The following is a 22,829-nucleotide window of genomic DNA, read 5'->3' on the forward strand; positions in this document are numbered from 1 at the left end:
GATCATAAATTTGAGGAGACAAGTTCAGCCAAGATAGGTTCACCTTCCTTCTTTGGTCAAATCTCTTTGAAGAATGAAAAAGCAAGGATGGTAATTATCAGATAAACTAAAGAGCCATTTACCACACACATACACACACACAGTAATTACAGACATTGCAGTGGGACAGTTCTTCTGAGATATATTTATAAAGCTCTAGTTTAATTGCAGGGTGAGATTCTTCAGGAGGAAGTACGTGTGTATGTGTGTGTGTGTGTGTGTGTGTGAGAGAGAGAGAGAGAGAGAGAAAGAGAGCGAGTGAGTGGCATGCAAGAGAGCTTAGATCTCGGTGTGAGGCTGCAAAGAATTGATATGTCATTTGAGAGTGCAGATAAGCATACGATTTGGAGGAGCTGTGCAGTCAGATGTTAAATGAAGCAGTAATGAGTGTGCAGTGAAATCTGATTTAGCATTACACCAGTCCTACATGTCACACTAACATGAAACCAGATTTGGCTCTTAGTTACTACCGAGCATCCAACAAGCAGAGCTTATGATATACTGATATGATATACACTCGACTAAAATGCAAAGACAAGGTCAAGAAAATACTTTTAGGGAAACAGGGAGAAAATAAACACTGAGTAATGTAGGGACTTGCTTATTTTGTGACTTGGGCCTTGCTTATGCGTACAACAGAAATCCTCGGTTTAAACTCACAGGATTTAGAACTTCAGCCATACTACATATTCATCAATATTACTGACAGTAAAATAAACGGTCAAGTCCTGAGATAACAGAACACTGTAAGGCCACAGGTTTGATAAGGGCAACATCTACAAGCACCTGGAAGTGAGGAACAGTAGGAATGGTCTTAAACCCCAGTGTTCCTGCCCCATCTTTGCTTCCTTTGAGACAGGAATGACCTGCATGTAGAGAGAAAAACAATGCCTGCTATATACTGTAGGTTCAAAAATAGCAATCACATAGCAAGCAGCACATATAAACACATATCCATACACACACAACCATGGACACACCCACGTGGATACAAATCCTTATCATATAACAGAGTTTTTCGGCTACTGCTAGCAAACTAAAACACTATCAACACTAGCACGAGCCCAACTAACTTGTTGCACAGCTGTTCCACAAAATGAAACGTAACTATAAACAGATAAAAGGTATGACATGTCCTTCTTTAATATATAAAAATTGCTGTAATATAAAATTGCTCTAATATATAAAATAATGGGCTGTTATAAAAGTGATAATCCATACGAGGGTGCGCATTACAGTGATTATCCATGATAAAATCACACAGCCTTGAACAAGGTTCAAAGTGTCTTATTAATAATAGCTTTGATTGCTAAGTAACATACAGTCCCCTCTGAAAATATTGGAACAGCAAGGCTAATTCATTTGTTTGTGCTATACACCAAAGACATTTGGATTTGAGATCAAAAGATGGATATGTGACAAAAGTTTAGCATTTCAGATTTTATTTCCTGGTATTTACCATTTTATTAAGGTAATAAATTGGCAAACAAAATGTTTCTGTAAACTTCTGAATTCATTTTGCTGCTACCATCATGCGTTACATCATCAATAAAGATTAGTGAGCCTGTTCCAGAAGCAGCCATACAAGCCCAAGCCATGACACTACCTCACCATGTTTCATAGATGAGTTTGTATGTTTTGGATCATGAGCAGATCCTGTCTTCCTCCACACTTTGGCATTTCCATCACTTTTGGTAGAGGTTAATCTTGGCTCCAGAACTTTTGTGGCTCATCTCTGTATTTCTTTGTGAATTCCAATCTCGCTTTCTGATTCTTACTGATGATGAGTGGTTTGCATCTTATGCTATGGCTTAATAAATAAAAGCTGAAATTGTAAACTCTCTTCTCATTTTCATCTTTTGATCTCAAACCCAAATGACTTCAGTCTACAGCAAAAACAAATTAATTGGCCTTGCCATTTCAATAGATTCAGAAGGGACTGTAATGGTCAACGATTAGGGAATTCCATAGACAGAACAAAACAGAACATCTGTTTACATTAACCTGGACATTTCCATTGACAGTACATGCTTCAGTTGCACTTCGCTTGTGTGCTGGAGGTGCTTGTGTTCTCAGCAACTGTGTTTTACTAACTTGGCGCAAGAAAGGATGTTGCTCCAGAATCTCCGCTCATTAAATGTAGTTTGGGTGCCAGTACGACTGTAGGGATGATTCACTTCGGTGGCCAGTTACAGCAATGATTTCCCTCACCTCCATAAGTTTCTCAGAGAGTTCCTGCACAGTGGTTTCCAGCTGCCTTGCAGCGAAACACCCATTACTGTACTTCACTGTCTCAATTTCTTAGTTTTTCTAACATTTCTGTCTCCCCATTGTTAATTTCAGCATGTCCACACCGATAGTTTTTCCCAGTTGCGTCTCTTGCGGGAACATTTGAGAAGGGTCTGCTGTCTTTATACAGTACGACAGTGTTTTTTTTTTTAATTCAAATCGAATGTTTCTATTTTTATTTGTTAGTTGGAGTGTTACATTTTGGTTCAGTTTGGATGTATATCTTTTTTATTTACTTTAATACTTATAAAACAGTTAATATATATTAATATTTATGTCATTTATAAAGTACAATACATTTTCTTGATGCAGTCAGTACTGTTTATTTTTGTAATAAAGTTCAGCAATATTTTACTTTGAGTTTTATGTTCTCATTCAGTATCAATTTTAAAAACTATCGGTTGATTAATCGGTTATCGGCAGGTATCGCCCAACTTAGTTATCGGTACCTGTAAAATCCACTACTAAATTGAACTGAATTCAGTTATTGAGACATGGTCACACATGTGCATGTATTGAGTGTTTTACAACAATGTCAAACATGGCTCAGGCAATCAGATTTTATAACTGATTTATAACTTTTTTTTTGTGAACTTCAGGATGGTAACAGCATCATCATCACACCACCCCATGACTGATTATTTTCCTATAACAGCACATCCCACTGTGTTTTATTCCTGAGTTAGGTACTGTCTGAGACACTTAAGTATGTGTGTCCATCCCTGTCTAAAAATGACAGCTTTGAGCTCAATCTGTAGAACACTGGAGAATGGCAGGTGATGCAATCCACTCAGAAAAGCCTGGATTAAGATGATTACATGACCTACATGTATTGATGATTACATGTATTACATGACCCACTAAAGGGTGATCATCTCTGACACACAAACCTTATACCTCACATTTTATACAGAGGTAATGGCACCACCTAAAAGGCTGGGCTTTTAAATTATATGCCATGTAAATAAACAAACAGCTCAGATAAGATTACAGTATTGACTATATTTTCACATCGATGAGAAAAGTAACTAAGCCAAACAAAAGCCAAAGTGGTGTAGTGTAATGCATAACAAAAATAGCAAATCCAAAGCATAGACAGGCCTGGCATGATGAAGATGGATTATATTTGTACTTATAAGCTCACTGCGTGTTTCCCACATGCTGTCAAATCGATTCAGGGATGCCTCTGCGTAAAACATCCGTCCCTGAGTAGTCAGTGTAATTCCTCTGTGAAGCCTGTTTCATACAAGCGACTGAACAAACAGATGATAAATTCACTAATACTAGTCTTTTAAAGAAGGTAAAAGGTGAAAGGAAGGAAAGAAAACTTTCAGATGTCCAGTGGTGACGGGAACTGTGAGGTATTGTGTTTGTCTTGAAATAATTAGAGGCTGTTGTGTTTGAAGCTGCTTAGTGTGTGACTTGTGATTAGCTCAAAGGTCAACAGAGACAAACAGAAACAAAAGGATGTACTGTAGTACACACAAACAAACACACACACGCACGCACACACAAATACACACACACACACTCCTATGACTACATAATGTCTATGATTATTAGGACTGCAACTAACGATTATATCCCTATTCGATTTGCTGGTCAGTTATTTTATTTTATTTTCCTTCTTCGATTAATGGGGGGGGGGGGGGGTAACTTTTGGTATAATTTTTTTGTTTATTTAAAATAAAATCCACAAACTGAGTGTTACAAATATAAACTTCAGACTAAAACTTTACACAACTGTTTGTCCAATTATATGACTGAAAAGAACCCAATACACACAAAGACACACACCAGAATATATATTATTCATTTAGGACTGTAGTTTAATTCAGTGCTTTTTGTGCATCCATAAAAAATAATGCAGAATTATTAGTTCATATTATATAATAGTATTTATTCATTATTTTTTATAGATGCACAAAAAGCACTGAATTAAACTACAGTCCTAAATTAATAATAAAAACTTCCTTTCACTGCACCTTGTGGTTTCTGTTTTTCATCGCCTTTAGGCATTTTGTTTTACTTCTGTTTACTTTTGATCATAGTGTTATAATTAGACATTACATAACTTACTTGCACTCCCACTGTTTATCACCGTGTCTACACCGCAAGTGAGGAGCAACACGGCATCGTTACTAATAGATCACTCTGTTATAATAAACGACTTAAGTCACACTGCAAGCGCGCAAATACAGCATATAATGACAATAAACTTAAATTAAACTAAACCTCTTAAGCAACTCGCACCAGTTTCCCCAGCCCCTTGCACATAGTGGAGCATTTTGGATATAAATTTGTGCTCGTGCATCACTGTCATGTTTCCATGCTACACAAGCTCTGTTTATAAAGTTTGCAGGTTACAGTCTTGTCCGCGGTGTTTAATATAAAACACTCCCCTGCCTTAGAGGACTTGGAGGTCGCACACTTTCTTCCTCAGTCACTTGACGATTACGCCTCCGTCTGATGGTGACTGAGATCATGTTGGTAAAAAAAAGTAACGTTGATATAAACAGTAAGCTGAAGAAAGTCACTCTCGGTGACTCTGGATATCTGCTAAAGCTAGCGGCATCACATTACGTGTGTATGACGTCATGCGCCACTGACTGGGAAAATGCTTATACTTCAGATGATAAACAGATGATATTACCTTTCTAAATTTCATACACTAGACGGTAGAGTACACAGTGCATAATGTAAGTGTATAATACGTCATCTGGAACATAACTTTTGTATTTACTCTGTGATGCGTGTTTTCGGAAAAGAAGTAAAGTAATGAGTAAATGTACCCCGTGCCGTACGCAGACCAACTAATCGATAATGAGATTCATTGACAATGATTTTCATAATCGATTATTATCGATTATTTGTTGCAGCTCTAATGGTTATAAAGCTATTTTTATTGTAATTATCCCTGAATGAATGCTTTCGGTTTACTGTAACGTTTTCCACGTTTACTGAAGCGAAACTCCATTCAGTGGTATGTATTCTTGACCATGTATTCTAAATTCATCTTATTTTGTTTTGGTAAAAAGCACATGATGATGAAGTACTGTTTATGGAAGAATACTAAATTGTTGACTGTCACTATTCTTGGCTGCATTCCTAAAGCGCCAACTTCAGCCAGACATAACTGGCTTAACCCCAATGACATGAAATATGGCATTATAGCACCTTATAAGTCCTGGCATAATAACACAGTCTAGATTTGGACTTGCCAAAACAGGGAGAAATATGCCTATGAGGTAAAACAGCAAAAATGGTAAGATCTATTTAGACAACAATAATACAGTTCTTGTTTAGATCCCTGATTAAAGTTAAAATTGTTGTGGTTGTTTCTATCTATTTCATTTCAAGTGACATAACCTGAACCTGAACATTTTACTTAGGGCAGGAGAATTCACCAGCTCTCCATCAGAATCTCCATCAAGGTTCAGTATCATCCTGTATCACTGTAAAAAGGACAAACATCATAACACAAACATGAACCGTGTTCATAACCGTGCAAGATCCTTCAGGAATTTGAGCATAACGTCATCACTTTTTATGCACCCAATGCAAACAGATAAGAAAAAAATAAGCACCCTGTATTCATTCATGTTAGAGCTCTTAACCTTTAACAGTGAAAAACCATTCAGTTGAGACACTTTCAGATGAGTGTGTCATGAACACTCCTCCATTTTTTAATGGAGATGCACCTTTTGGTAGAATTTCAAAGATGAAGTCGAGATGAAGGTGCATGCAAGTGCAGATAATTTACTGTGTAAAGTACAACCAACATAAAAGAACCATAAACATGAACCGTGGATACAAGGCGAGACGCACACAGACAAAAAGCTACAATGATGCACACACAACAACTACAGCAAAAAACTTACCGGTAAGCGGCTGGGAAACTAAAATTAAATAGTGGTGCGAACAAGATTTAACAAGACATGTGATGGGGCTGATGGATAATGCAGTTCTGCGTTATATTACTAAAGAAAGCAATTTCCGGCAACAATCACACTTGTTCGTTTCATTTTCTTATCAATTATACATTTTTGTCTTCCTGCTCCTTCGATCATACTCGTGACTCAAACTGGTCATGAACAATGCTACTATCTATTATTTTGTTTCTTGATTATTCAGCCAAATACAGTCCTGTATATTTGCATATCCTAGAAGGATTAGAAAAGCTCAGGACTGGAAACGCTATAATACTTGAACCAAACAAAACCACTAGTACAAAAATAAATCTTACTGTATGTAAGGTTGTTACAGTTTGAAACAGCTTAACGAATAGGAGCAGGGCACAAGTAATACAAATTACCCATGCCGAATAATAGACAAGGCAGAAAGTGCTTAAATGTTAAAATTACACAAAGGTTTTACACTGCCTTTTCAAAGATTAGGTGTTACTTCCACCCTTATGAGGAGACTACCTTTCATGTTAATGGTGTTTTTGTGGTATGAATGATAAATGATGAACAAAAGATGTATGCTCATACAACGTTCATATTTGCAGCAGAATAAGCTTTGCAGTCTCTGTAAACAACACGAGGTTTCCTACTACAGAGAGTGAGCTAACTAGCACTTAGTTCTTTATTTCAATTTCAACAGACCAGAGCAGTATAAGAAACTTTTTTTTTTGCTGTCACCTTATATTATATGTCTAAAACAGGGCTCAAAAAAAATAATAAACTTCTTGGAACTACTGTTATCATAGAAGCAATTTGACCATTTATCATTTTATGAATGGCTACTTTAACCAGGTAAACTTGTCTTACAGAGCTCTCTCTATATGTGCTCACTCATCTAAGTTGTTGTTGTGCCAGGCTACTTCATGTTTGTATAGACCACACTGAATGTTACCATTTCCCCAAACTTGTTTCTGTTTTCACTCTGTTTTGCCGACCATGTTGATTTTGCTCTCTGTTTTCCGTTGGCTATAGGCACAACACTAACAATAAAAATTTGAGTGCTCTGAGGAAAAATGATTCTACTAGCACCTCACCACAGGCCGTGCTATTATAGGAAAAGCATCAATATCAGTAGGTGTGATGCTGCCCCAAAGCACATACTATCTAGCAAGTGTTAATTCCTCTTCTAGCACAGTGATTTGCCAATATTCGTCTTTATTACAGACAAAGATGTATGTTTGTTTATATTTATGTTTAATGTTGTGGCATATCTGTGAGACTTATGCTATAGAAGCTACAAATAGTTGTTTTCTCTCTTTTGAACTTTCTCATGTCAGAAAACTTAAAGTTACAACTTAGCTGACACTGGAGACTCCTTCTATAAATGGTAAATAAATGCCTCCTCACAAAAAGGTTCATCACAACAATAATTATTTTTAAATCCATTTTTTTGGCATTCCTGTCCCTGTGTATAGGAACAATACAATAGAAATGATAACGTATTCAAATGAGTGCATTCTTATAGAGGGTATGCATTGACGTCACTTTCCCGCCGGAACATGCCCCCTTGGCCGGACTGAGTGACAAAACATCCAGTAAAATCTATGCATGCTTTGAAGCAAGGTCTCCTTAGATGAATTTCCCTCAAAAAGGCACGTACACATACACTTCTGACCTTAAACGGAAGTGAATCTGCACAGAGGAAACTCTGCAACACATACCTGGAGAGTATAAATATATATTTCCTTCCCATGAAAGAAACATTGAGGGAAAGGGTTAGGTATTAACACTGATCGGCCATAACATTAAAACCACCTGCCTAAGATTATGTAGGTCCACATATTATGTAAAAGAAAACGTGATTCATCAGAACAGGCCACCTTCTTCTATTGCTCCATGCTCTGGTTCTGATGCTCACATGCCCATCGTAGGTGCTTTCAGTGATGGACAGGGGACAGCATGAGTACTCTGACCAGTCTGCAGCTACGCAGCCCCACACACAGCAAGCTGCGATGCATTTTGTGTTCTGACACCTTTCTATCATAACCAGCATGAACTTTTTTCAGCATTTTGTGCTACAGTAGCTCTTCTGTGGGATCGGACCAGACGGGTTAGCCTTTGCTCCCCAAGTGCATCAATGCACATTGGGCGCACACAACCCTGTCTCCGGGTCACCGGTTGTCCTTCCTTGGACCACTTTTGGTAGGTACTAACCACTGCATACTGGGAACACCCCACAAGACCTGCCAATTTGGAGATGCTCTGACCCAGTCGTTTAACCATCACAATTTGGCCCTCATCAAAGTCACTCAGATCCTTATGCGTGCCCATTTTTCCTGCTTTTAACACATCAACTTTGAGAATTCTCTGTTCACTTGCTGCCTAATACAGTATATCCCACCCCTTGACAGGTGCCACTGTAACAAGTTCATTCACTTCACCTGTCAGTGGATTTAATGTAGCGCTGCAACAACTAATGGGTGCGTTTACTCACTATGTTACTTCTGTTCCGAAAACACGCACCGGAGAGTAAATACTAATGTTGTGTCCTAAATGAAGTACTATACACGTACACTATGCACTGTGTACTCTACCCTCTAGTGCAGGGGTGGGCAATCTTATCTGGAAAGGGCCAGTGTGGGTACAGGTTTTCATTCCAACCAAGCAGGAGTCACACCTGATTCAACCTGTTTAATCAGTTGATCTTGGCTTTCAATAGATTCAGGTATGGCTTCTGCTTGGTTGGAATGAAAACCTGCACCCACACCGGCCCTTTCCGGATAAGATTGCCCACCCCTGCTCTAGTGTATGAATTTTAGACAGGTAATTTCATCTCAAATGGAACACTAGCATTTTTTTTTACTAACCGGAAGTATAAGCCGCTTCCTAGTCGACGGCACATGACGTCATACGCACGTATGTGATGCCGCTAGCGTTAGTAGATACAGAGATTCACCGACAATGACCTTCTTCAGTTTACTGTTTGTCAGCGATATCTTTTATTCCCAACATGACCTCAGTCACCGTCAGACGGAGACGAAATCGTCAAGTGACTGAGGAAGAACGTGTGCGACCTCCAAGTCCTCTAAGGCAGGGGGGCATTTTATATTAAACACCATGGAGAAGATCAAACTTTATAAAGCGGAGCTTGTGTAGCACAGAAGCACAGCAGCGATGCTCAAACACAAACTTATATTTATATCCAAAATGCTCCACTGTGTGCAAAGGGTTGGTGAAACTGGTGCAAGTTGCTTAAAAGGTTTAGTTTAATTCCAGTTTATTGTCATTATATGGTGTATTTGCATGCTTTCAGTGAAAATTCAGTCGTTTATTATAATGGAAGTGATCTATTAGTAACGAGGCTCCTCACTTGCAGTGATAAACAGTGGGAGCGCGAGTAAGATCTGTAATGTCTAATTAAAACTTATGATCACAAGTAAACAGAAGTAAAATAATATTCCTAAAAGCAGTGAGTACCAGAAATCACAAGGTGCAGTGAAAGGGAGTTTTTATTATTAATTTAGGACTGTAGTTTAATTCAGTGTTTTTTGTGCATCCATCTATCAGTATTTATGCATTATTTTTATGGCTGTATTGGGTTCTTTTCAGTCTTATATAATTGGACAAACAGTAGTGTAAAGTTTTTATTTGTAACACTCAGTTTGTGGATTTTATTTTAAATAAACTTAAAAATGGTACTGAAACTTTGCCCCCCCCCCCCCCCCCCGATTAATCGATTAATCCAAATAATAATAATAATAATAGGCCAGCTAATCTTTTATGAAAATAATCGTTAGTTGCAGCCCTAGTTTAATGTTATGGTGTATTAAACCCTGCTAAATTGTGGGTGTATCAGGTTTAAATGTACTAGACACATGCTTTATTTATGTTATAACTCAAGATTTGTAACACAGGGAAGATGTGCTGATCCAGCAGCAGAGTTTATTCAGAAGTTAGAAAATGCAAACTAGAGGGAAAAAACAGGACACAGACCTCTGCAATAGGCAAACAATCCCCCCCCCCCCCCACAAAAAAAAGTAAACGTGTGTGCAAAAACAGTCAAAACCCAGAGTACCAGAAGTGCACTAATGATGTGGAGAGGCAGGACTTCTACTGCCACATCAGTATTTTATGGACTTCCATAGTGAATGTCTTGGCAATCGATAGGGCAGCTGCTGTCACAGGATTCTGAATTTCACTATCTATTATGCGTCAGGTTATTTTAGTCTGGCTGCTTGACTGTTTTTTTTTTTCTCTTGCAGAGTGCACTTATTTGCTGGAAACATACTACTATTTTCTGTGCATGTGAGCATGTATGTGGTAATGTTATTCAGTGATTAATTTAAGGCACACAAAGGAAAAGACATGGGTGTGAAACCTATACACACCTTGATCTTATCAGATTTCATAGTGGTCAACTGCTGCCAGGTTTTTCAAGTTTCAATTGTCAAAAATACAACAGTTGCCTAATCACAATTATTTGAGCTGATAAGGAATTTTTGAGGCAAATATGTTTTGTCATGGAACACATTAAAATAGAGTGGAGTGGAGATTTAATATATTACAATAAAATAGTGCATTATTTAGCTTTCATAGTTTTTGCTTTAATCCCTAATTTATTGGCCAGTAATGTAATTGAGTATTTCAGTAATATATATATATATATATATATATATATATATATATATATATAGTGTAATGATACATATTATCATATATTACCATATGTTATCACATATTATCATATATCAATGATACATATTATATTATTATATAGTGTAATGATACATATTATCTGCCTTATAGACTGTAAAATTTAAACACATTATATATATATATATATATATATATATATATATATAATGTGTTTAAATTTTACAGTCTATAAGGTAGACTATAGTCTATAGACTGTAAAATTTAAACACATTATATATATATATATATATATATATATATATATATATATATAATGTGTTTAAATTTTACAGTCTATAAGGCAGATAATATGTATCATTACACTATCGTTATATTATACACGTGCCATAAAGTCAATAACTACACAATTAAATCATTAACTGCAATTGTACCACAATTAAGTATCAGCTACAGTTTTTTGATCATGAAAGTCCTACTTTCAGCACAAACTTTAATATAAAGCAACATGGAAAAACTCAAAGCAAAACTGGCAAGCAACATAATTAAAATACATGTAATATATACATTTTAATCTAATTCTATAGGAAGGGGCAAGAAGGCAGGTGGATTACGGCACTTTTTTAAAAAGCGCTGCCTTCAGTATTTTTTTTTTTTTTTTTAGATTTTTTTTGTCATAGTGGAGCAGTTTCAACATTGTTGAGCAGTGATACCTGGCTGATGACCCTACAGCTGACCTATGCCACATGGAACCAGTGGCACTGAGCATGCATTAACGGTGCCAGTGGGGCTTGCTACAGCCTTAGTCACTGGGAAGGCCTGTATGGTTTTGGTTGCGGTAGGCATGTTGGCAAGGCTCAAGGACGATCGAGGTTATCTTATGGGCACTGGAGGAGGTGTGATAGGCAGTGACACCATAGCAGGTCAACATCTTCTTGTGCGATTAAATATTTGAACGTTTAAAAAGTTTTCAGAAAAGCACCAAGTGACAATGAATGCTTTTTTACTTCCCATCCAATTAGGCCACAACTCAGGGGGCATGCTAGAAAAACAAACATGGTGGACAAAGTGCCAGTGAGTGAATATAAGGACATTCATTGCGTCTTTCCAAAGAAAACACACCAACAACTATTTTTGGGACACACCCATACGTAATGTGACATCACACTTTAACTGCAGACAGTCAAGTGACATAAGCAGCTCCCCTTCTCTCACTTTTTTTTTGCCCACACAGTCACATATCAAACAATTGAGGCTACCTACTTAGCCAATACTAGGTAAGACTAGTAAGAGCGTTTGTTTTTGTTTTTTCATATCAGCACTTAGGTCAGCACTTAAAAAACAAAAACAAAAACACTACAACAACAAAAAGCAGTATGAAAGGACTGCTTTTCTGGTACTAAAGTGCCAGAGATTCCCTATGCTACATCTATGATCTAAGATCAGAAATACACATTTCCCATGCTCATTATACTATCACAAAAAAAGAACAATAATATAAACCAAATTTGGTTTCATTATTCCCAAGCTTGCCAAAACTCCTCCCATGCTAATGCCAGTCATTAAATGCCATCTTCTGTCTCTCATGACACACACATGCATAGATGCCACATATTATATGCTGACACTGCAGGCAGACCTTTGAGCTACTTAACAAGCTCACATAAAATTAGTACTTACTAAGCGTTAGTGTGTGTCTGTCCAACACACTCAGGTTTCTGGTCAGTGTCTGCTCCTGCCACAGTCGGTAAAACACAATGCAATAGGTTTGGATCTCCCTCTGAGGGTATGGCCTACTTCTTATAGAACTGGTAATGTCCTGTAAGAAGAAGTTTATGCCAGACATCTGTGTGTGAAAGACAGAGTGTATATATTTTAGCCTATGCCCTACCAAGGATCAGATATCCACCAGTCATTGACGTCACACTCAGTCACTGGGTCATCAAAGTCACACTATGCCACAACCCCTCATTTAAATGTCTACAGCAACAATCCCATCTACCCTATAATATCACAACTGTAAACATCTCCTGTTCTTCTTGTACACATTTTCAACAAACACATCTCTCCAGCCCTAACTCAAACCTCATCTATTCCAATGTCTTTAATCCAATCTACAATTTCCTTAAACCATCTAGAGCCCTTAACCTTAAAACCACAACCCCCTACTAGTGATCCTGTCAGTTACAGTCAACATCATAATTCAGGCTGATCTCTCTCTCTCTCTCACTCACACACACACACACACACACACACACACACACACACACACAAAAAAAAAAAAAAAAATACTGTATATATAATATATTCTCTTAATACTGCTCATTAGTCATAGTAGATATTTTCCAGATAATACAGTATTGTCAGTATTTTATAACAATTTACAAACTTATACTTACAGTATACTCATCAACTATATATTAATACGAGATTTAATAGAATATATATTTTTATAAATTTTTAAAATATATTTGTATAGAGGGCATGGTGGCTTAGTGGTCAGCACTTTTGTTTCGCACTTCCGGGGGGGCTTCTCCCGGTACTACTGGGGTTTCCTCTGGGTACTCCAGTTTCCTTCCCAAGTCCAAAGACATGCGTTGTAGGCTGATTGGCATTCCCAAATTGTCCGTAGTGTGTGAATGTGTGTGCGATTGTGCCCTGCAATGTGTTGGCACCCCGTCCGCAGTGTCCCCCACCTTGTGCCCCAAGTTCCCTGGGATAGGCTCCAGGTTCCCCCGCAACCCTGTGTAGGATAAGTGGTCTGGAAAATGGATGGATGGATGGATAGATGTATTGTATATTGTGAAAATGTCTTTAAGTATACTTTTGCCTCCATCCTGAATAGACATGAAAGATTCCACTTTCCATTATTCGTGATGCTCTTTAAATCCTATCATGATAACTGCTGTACTTTTGTTCATTCTCTGTTCTTTTTAAATAGCTCAAGGTCTTTTTTAACCTTGACTTCCTGATTAAAATTGCAACAAACAGTAATTCTGTATTGAGTTTAGATATTCTCATGCTGACAGGAAGAATGCTTGTTAGATACATTTTTGTATTGTGTTATGGACCATGTTAATATAATGTACCAAGTTAAGTAATAGGTCACATTTCTGATAAAAAATATACATTTTTATATTGCATTATAAGAGTTTTACACAGTACTATATACTGTATAAGCCTTCAATGTATTCTCTGTTATCTGAGCATGAGTTTAAACCCCCTTGAGCATTATAATATATTTGAGGCTATGGAGAAGTCACTGACCCTGGGATCTGCACTACTGTGTCTGTGTGTCTTATCTATGACCACTAACCTCAGTATGTGACAGGATCCACATCCTTCTCTTTCAAAAGAGCCAAAGGAAGTGACTTAAAACAAAGGAAGTGGTTGATTCAAGATTCAAGAACTACATTATCACATGCCTTCGATAAAATAAATTCAATAAAATGTTTAGTTTGTTTGTTCTCATGATTCTGTAGTAGATAAATGATAACAAATAGATAAATACATTTAAAAAAAGAATAATGTGTAAAAATTAAAATGAATTTCATGTGCTTACATTTTTTTAAAGCAGACATGGGGTTATAAGGCATGATACTGAACCATAGAAGGGATATACTGTATGATAACTAAACCAACTTTGTTTACATGCTCATTTTACTGTTCAGTCTGATACATTGTTTAACATGTATCACTAACAAAAACTCCATTAGTCAACTGGCTTGTCTTTATAACACTGAGTCCCATGAGACAGCAGACAATAGTCCAGGTCTGCAGGACCCTACAAAGCGCCTCTTTACAGCTCTGTCTACCGGGATCCAATAACAGGAAAGATGGGTGGAGACCAGGCTAAGAGAGTCACGTTTCCCCTCTATAATTTGGAGATTAGACCACAAACTAATCTAACTGACCAGAACAAATGTTGATGCTTTTTTCCTTGGGCTGCAGAGGTATCAAACTAGTAATCAAGCATAACCGATACAGTCAAAATTAACTGTAAAAAGAAATGAAAACAACAACAACAATAACAACATCAAGAAGTAAGTTTATAGGACCAAATTAGTCTCAGACTATATCACAGATTAAGACCATAGTTTAAACTAGGCATGGAAAATTGTTTAGACTGACAGTATAGTACCAGAGTGTCCTCTAATGTCTAATGTCCCTCTACACTACATATTCAACACAAACTCTCTCTCTCCAGATATTTCAAAACCTAATCCATCAAAGTCTAGACATTTCGTCTATCTCAACGTTTTGCCGGCATGTATATTCTCCCTCCAGATAAATTACCAGGCCCCTGGAAAGACAAGGAAAAAATTATTTATTTACTTTGTGGCATTATCGACTTGATCTGGGAGCAGTGGAATTGCTGGGCATATGAAGGCTGGAGCTTATCAGGGAGTGGCAGGCAGCTGGGAGAGGAAGTAAAGAGGAAAAGACAGGAAAGGCACAAACGGACACATTTCCTGGAGATACACAACCCCAGAGATTCTCTACAGGCTTTAAATATGCTGGGTTTTTCACTCCCCCCCCCCACCCCACACATGCACACACTTTGAATTCAAAAGAAAACATACACAAAATTGTTGCTGAACTGATGTGACTTCATTTCTGATGAGACAGAAAATGGTGTCACGCAAATTATATCTTTGCCTATTTCATATATTTCTTTCAACCTCAGCACTTGTCTGTGTCTCTGTATGATTCCTTACAGCTCTCTCTCTCTCTCTTTTTCTCTCTCTCTCACACACACACACACATACCCACAAAATACTTAAGATTTTTATGCAACAGGGCCAAGTTCATAAAAAAATCTCCAGGCCCAACAATGAAAAAACATCACAATACAACACTAATAGTATTTCAATTCATTACATTAAATTCATTCTAAAGCAATTTTCTCCCTACCGTCATTTGACACAGATTAAATTTGTGAAACTGAACTTCCCATATTTTTCTACTAATAAAATGCTCACTAATACCTGATAGAATGTCATTTACTCGTCCTGCAAAATGGAGTCAAACCGATTCTGCAGGAATTCATTGAACACCATAATACCTGTACTGTGTTGGTGTGAAATAAATGATAATATACATTAATCATATCGAAATTATTTTGCTCATGAGTGCAATGGACCAGAAACAATCCCATCTACGCATTTATGCACTGGCAGTGATTCGAAAAAGGGACACTTTCCAAATATACAATGATGTCTAATGAGGAAATCTTCACATCCTTACTACATACAATCATGCAAATAAAAGTAATACACCTATGCTGTTATAAACATACCTGTGTCATTTTCATACAGGCTTATGGTAGAGTGCGACACAAAGAACTGCAGTGTAGATGACTTGTGATGACTCAGTCAGAGACATCAGCTGACATAAGACAAAGTAATATTGTAGATAGCATGTGAGAAACAGAAAAGCTACAAGTAGTGTTGGAGGTGAAGGAATATGTGGACATTCACCCTCTCACTTTAGTAATGTATCCTGACATAATGGAAGCATACTGATTCAAGATAAAATGGATTTACTCATATTTCCTCCAAATGATCCCCTATACAATGCCTGAACTTTAGATTAGGATTCAGGGAACAAAATACAACCATTAAAATGGACAGAAAGTTAATCAAATGGCTTGTTTTCAATTAGTGGTGTAAGGTAGTACTCTAAACTAAGATTGCAGTGAGGGCTGTTTAATTAGAAAAGACACTTCTGTAGCAGTAGGGCTTATTTATGGCTTATGGGGGAAAAATAAATTATAGGATAATCACTGAGCAGAAGCAATGAATCTCTCATTTCTCATTCTCTAATTACACAACCCTCAACGCCAAAAGACATTCGCTACAGTGTTGCATTTTCATTATCTGTAACCAGAACTGATTATATAACTTTTTGGGTTCCTCATGTACCTTCTGTTGTCATGCTACTTGTATAAATAATTAACAGCTAGTCTTACAGCTTCAGGACTGACCTGATGAACTGCCAGCAACCATAAAAATGAGTCCATATCATCCTGTCTATATACAACACACCTGTTGTCACAACGTCGATTTAAGACAATTTCTGAGTCATTATTATTTAGATGACAAACAAATGACCACTTACTCATTTCATGCTGACTAATCTCTAAAGACAGACATCTGCACTGCTACTGTTTGTCTTGCACGTAATCCACATAATAAATATTGTGTGACCACAAAGTTCAAGCCTTTGATCAGTGAGGGTAATTAGGGAAGTGATAGGGCGTGTCTGTGTGGATGAGAAAGACTCCGGCAACTCTATCCTTCATCTCAAATTCTCACAAACGAGCAGCATTCCTCTGAAAAGAACACACACATCCTCAAAACTGAATAAGGTCGGTGTCAGCTTGGAGGCATGCATTGGTTGATGCTGGGAAAATTAAATGTGGAGACTAAAAGAACATAGAACTTAAGTCTGAATAGAAACAATAGAAAATAAATCATTATGTCATTAAGGAAAGGGTGCTTGTTTTTTCAAAAGGTGCTATTTGTCTATTGCAAATAGTAAAACTCTTACTATGAAATAGAACACTCAGTTTCCTTCCTTTGCAAAATGTAGTTAAATAACCTTGTATGAGCCAAAAGGATTTGAACAGCACTGGAGAAAAAAAAAAATCCAACGGTTGAGTGCCTTTTCCAGAGTGTGCAGTATCTCAAGCACAAACTGCACAAGCATACAGAGAACCCTGCAGTCCTGTTGTCCAGAGAAAAACACTGCAGCATCTAAATTTGAAGTGATCACTAAAGTCTCATTACTTCATCCTCCTCCTAGTGACCTGTCACCAAATTCAACACCTTATTTCCTAATTTCTCAGATCATGCAGATTGGAAAGGATAGCTGGGGAAACCAACCTGGATGCTGTGCTGAAAGAACTAGGAAAAACTATTTTCTTACTTGGTGATCCCAATATTTATTTCACTTTTTGTTTTTAAATTATTTTTTGCATAATATCTGAAACTACAGTAAAATAGGTACTGTATTGTATATGGATTATGTAACCTTAAGGATGGAATTGCAAAGCCGTGATACATTTTCATATTACACCTTTACTATCTGATTCTGGATAGTTACATATCAGCTGTTTGCAGTGCACTAGAAATAGCAAGTAATAGGCATCTTTGTGTATCGAAGCATATTCTGTGTGTATGTGTACATCAATAAATCCGACATGAATGTGAAGAACTGAGATTAAACCCCCTTCCTCAAAACACTCCAATGACTAAAGGATATAGGAAAAGCAGGGGGAAGGGAGGACAAGTCTGTAAAACCACCCAACCAAACAGACCATGGAGACACACACTGATGCACATACTCTTAATAATAGACCCCCACTTGAAACATGCTTCTTTGTCCTCCTTAGATTAAAGCCAAAAGCTAATTTACTGATACTTTGCCATGCCTTCATAATCCCTGAAGTAATCCTCACCAGTTTGATTAAGTAGACAAATCTAGAGCTCAGTAGAAAGCAAGCAATTAAGTAAGTAAGTACATGTGACTCAAATAGCACATTTAATGACAGATTTTATGTGTGATTTAGAGATTTGATATACAGTTGGGTCCATAAGTATTTGGACAGTGACAATTTTTGAAATTTTGCCTCTGTACACCACCAAAATGGATTTGAAATGAAGCAATCAAAATTGTGATTGAGGTGTAGACTTTCAGCTTTCATTCAAGGGGTTTAACAAAAATGTTGCATTAGCCGTTTAGGAATTACAGAATTTTTTTTACATTTAGTTACATTTTTACATTTAGTATCTCCATTTTCACAGGATCAAAAGTAATTGGACAATTGACTGATAAGCAGTTTCATAGCCAGGTGTGACCTGTTTTCACATTATATCATGACAAATTAAGGCGATAAAAAAAGTCTGGAGTTGATTCCAAGCATTGAATTTGCATTTGGTAGCTGTTCCAAAGAGGTGTCGATGCAAGTGAAGGAGGCCATGGTTAGGTTGGAAAAACAAAACAAAACAGACCAAATCAGAGAGAAAACAGTTTGGTAGGAATGCACTGGAAAGCCTGGAAGACCACAGAAGAGTGGATGATAGCAGAATTCTTTCCTTGGTCAAATAAGACCCCTTCACAACATCTAGCCAACTCAAGAACACTCTGGAGGAGGTAGGTGTATCATTGTCAAAAGCCTACAATCAAGAGACGCCTTCATGAATGTAAATACTGACAGTTTATCTCAAGATGCAAACCACTGGTAACACTGAAGAACAGAAAGGACAGATTAGACTTTGCTAGAAAAAAATAAAATAAAAAAAAGCTTCTTTGGACAGATGAAACCAAGACTGACTTGTACCAGAATGATGTGAAGAGAATGGACAAGGAAAGGAAGGACTCATGATCCAAACATCACCACATTGTTAAACATGGTGGAGGAAGTGTTATGGCATGAGCATGTATGGCTGCCAGTGGAACTGGGTCACTGGTATTTATTGAAGATGTGACTGCTGATAGAAGAAGCAGGAAGGATTCTGTAGTGTATAGAGCTATATTTGTGCCCAGAGTTAGTAAAATGCTGCAAAATTGAATTGTGCTTCACAGTACAGAGGGGTAATCACCCAAAACATACTTCAAAAGCAACCCAAGGGCTTCTTAAGGCAAAGCAAAGCAATGTTCTTAAATGGCTGAGTCAGTCATCTGACCTAAACCCAACTGAGCATGCTTTTCACTTACTGAAAACAAAACTGAAGCCAGAAAGACCCACAAACAAGCAGTAACTGAAGGTGGCTGCAGGAAAGGCCTCGCAAAGCATCTCATGGTGATGTCCATGGGTTCCAGACTGCAAAGGATTTACATCCAAGTACAGTATTAAACATAAGTGCTATGAATTTATAACAGCATATAAATGGCATGTTCATAGTCAGCATGTCATGACTTGATAGCCAAAGGCCAGTGATTGCTGTAACAAATACAATGGAAAGTATCTTTACATTTACTGTGAGAATAAACCATATAACTGGCAATGCACAGACTTTATAAAGCATAAAACTTTTTTTCTCGTTCCCAGATACCAAGCGTGGAGTTTCTGTAGTGGATATATCAGTGGTTATATTAGTCTAAATACCAAAACTGGAAAGGTGAAGAGTGGAAAAACATCACCTGGTATTTTTCAAGTCTTCAACTGCCCACTTTTTGTGAGCCTGTGTCTACTGACTAAGCTTCAGGAAGCTTCAGCTTCTGTTCTTGGCTGACAGGAATGGAACCCGATGTGGTCTTCTATGGCTGTAAGGATTGGTTATTTGAGTTGCTATAGCCTTCCTGTCAGCTCAAACGAGTCTGGCCATTCTTCTCTGACATATCAACAAGGTGTTTCTGCCCACTAAACTGCCAAAAAACTTTTTTTTTCTTTTTTGAGCAAACCATTGTGTGTAAATACAATAGACTTTTTTGCATGAAAATCCCAGAAGATCAGCAGTTTCTGAAATACTCAAACCAGTCCGTCTGATACCAAAAACTATGCCACTGTCAAAGTCACTGAGATTACATTTTTTCCCCATTCTCATGTTTGACATGAACAATAACTGAAGATCTTAACCTGTATCCCCAGGAATGGCTGATTAGATAATTGCACAAATAAGCAGGTGTCCCTATGGATGATGCTCCATATATAAATATCAAATACAAATTTCAGTTAAAAAAATGCACCTCAAACCAATCTAGGATTAAAACCCAGTGACATTCCAATGGGAGTGATTTCAGCTGCAACGATGATTTGCAGAGACTCTCGGTCTCATTAACACGCCTCCCCTCACCTTTGCTGCCAGATTTCTCAGCTAGAACAGGTTAAGGGTGAAACCGTTCAAACGAACATTTCACAGATTTTTCATCAAGTGCTCAATTATGTATAACATGGTAATTAAGACCTGAATTATCGATAGTGTCAGGAGAGAGTGGCCTGATCCTGACAGCCGAGGCTATTTTTAAATGAGACAAGAGAAAATGAGCTCCCTGCTGCCGCTTCCTGCAGATTACTCCAGATCACAGTGCAGAAATGAACAGCCAGTGACAGGTAGTGACAGCTAGGGAATACTCACCAATCTTACAGCTTTAATGTGGGTCTGTATGAAGTCCTACATCTGGGGACTGGAGGATTATTGTTTACATGAGTGTCTCTGTGTCAAAAAAGGGACAGAGGGATGGGGAGAGGGGGGACACTTACTGGTATTCCCATAATGATGAAATGTTGGAAAGACACATACAGAGATAGAAAATGACACCAAAGTGCATGCACAGTGGGAGGAAAGATGGGGGAATGATGAATGGAATCAAAGGTACAATTAAAATGTGAAATATATGTGTTAGAAAGAGAATTAAATCTGGAATTGCTATGTGGTGCCAACAACAGTTCCCAAATGAGCGTGAAAGCAGTGGTGTATTGTGTGAAGGATGTGCTCTTGTAGAACTGCTGTGAAAACGGAGTAAGGAGTGCAAGCAGCTGCTTTAGGCACAAACCTAGCATCCAGTGTCACACACAATCAACTCAGGGACACTTGCTCATACTGCAGCTGACCTGGATGTCCATGCATGCCACTTCAGCCCACTTCCACAGAATATTCACTATGTGTGTATTAGGGTAAGTTACCTAGACCTCACAAATACAAATCAAATAGTAGTAACTATAGGAAGAACATTTACCTGGCACAGGTCATGAGTTGTGCAGAAGCTTTAGTATTAGTTCATACACAAGTACCAGAATAAAAACCTGAATATGAAAGTTTACAAAAACAACCCAGAATGGATATAGAATATAACTAAACAGGCCGGAAATAAATAACCCATTTCAGATGAGGCACAGTGGCACTGACTTAATGGCTGTATGGCAAAAGTGAGAAAATCAATAACAGTAATGATCAGTCACTAATGAACTAAGCGCCTTGCGTTCAAAATGCAATTTAGATTTAGAGGAAGAGGGCCGTTAAGTTATTTGGTATCAATTACTACGTGGAAATAACATCATCCTGCCACAAGCAACACACAATACGAACTCTTGCAAAAACAAAAAAAGTCTCCAATCACATACTGCAGACCAACAAAATGCTGGCATGTTTAAGAAAGACAATTTACACAAGATCCTATTTGAAGTTGGATTATATGGTGAGAGGTGCTTTGCATTATTTCTCCACCAAAAATATTTCTGAGCTAGACTGCTTCCAACCCATATATAATCCGCACAGATCCTGCTTTGAATTTACTCTCCCTTGGCACTTGAAGACATTGTGTGGTCACTAATACTCTTAGAAATGTAGTACATTGGCCTATATATAGAGATATTGCTCACCGTAGAGACACACACTGTATATACACTGAGCGTCCATTTTATTAGGGAAACATGCACACCTGCTCGTTCATGCAGTTATCTAATCAGCCAATTATGCTGTGAAATGCATAAAGAATTCTTGCAGATATAGATCAAGAGGTTCAGTTTATGTTCAAACATTAGGATGGGGGAAAACATGATCTCAGTTACTTTGATCTTGGCATAATTGTAGGTTCCAGATGGACCGGTTTACATATTTCAGAAACTGCAGATCTCCTTGGATTTTCACACACAACAATCTTATACAGAATGGTGCGAAAAACAAAAAACATCCAAATGCCTAGTTGATGAGAACAGTCAGAGGAAAATGGCCAGACTGGTTCAAGCTTATGGGGAGGCTACAGTAACTCAAATAACTCTTTACATCTGTGGTAAGCAGAAAAGCATCTCAGAACACACAATAGGTCAAACCATAAGGCGGAGGGACTACAGCAGTGATGTGCAATAACTATCCACAATATTTAAATGTGAAGCGGTACAATAATCAATCCTATGTGTCTTAAAATTTTGTGTTCTTCTTTTAACCAGGTCTTATCGTAAGATAAAATCTTGTAGGAGAACTGCTGGAAAATATTGCA

General features: G+C 37.6%; 1 protein-coding gene across 3 annotated transcripts in view; it reads right to left on the bottom strand.

Annotated features, from left to right (window-relative positions):
- The window catches only part of esama (endothelial cell adhesion molecule a), a 53,882-nt gene that overhangs the window by 20,888 nt on the left and 10,165 nt on the right, over positions 1–22,829 (bottom strand). Inside the window, exon 1 of one of the 3 annotated variants that reach the window (XM_053645173.1) lies at positions 17,007–19,940. The exons of the other annotated variants lie outside the window; for them this stretch is intronic. Within the exon in view, the coding sequence (XP_053501148.1) occupies positions 17,007–17,010 (4 nt within the window). The 5' untranslated portion in view covers positions 17,011–19,940. Of the gene's footprint in view, positions 1–17,006; positions 19,941–22,829 lie in introns of those variants that run through there. 3 annotated transcript variants of the gene reach the window in all.

Source organism: Ictalurus furcatus, chromosome 16 (assembly GCF_023375685.1).
Source record: "Ictalurus furcatus strain D&B chromosome 16, Billie_1.0, whole genome shotgun sequence".
Classification (NCBI taxonomy): domain Eukaryota; kingdom Metazoa; phylum Chordata; class Actinopteri; order Siluriformes; family Ictaluridae; genus Ictalurus; species Ictalurus furcatus.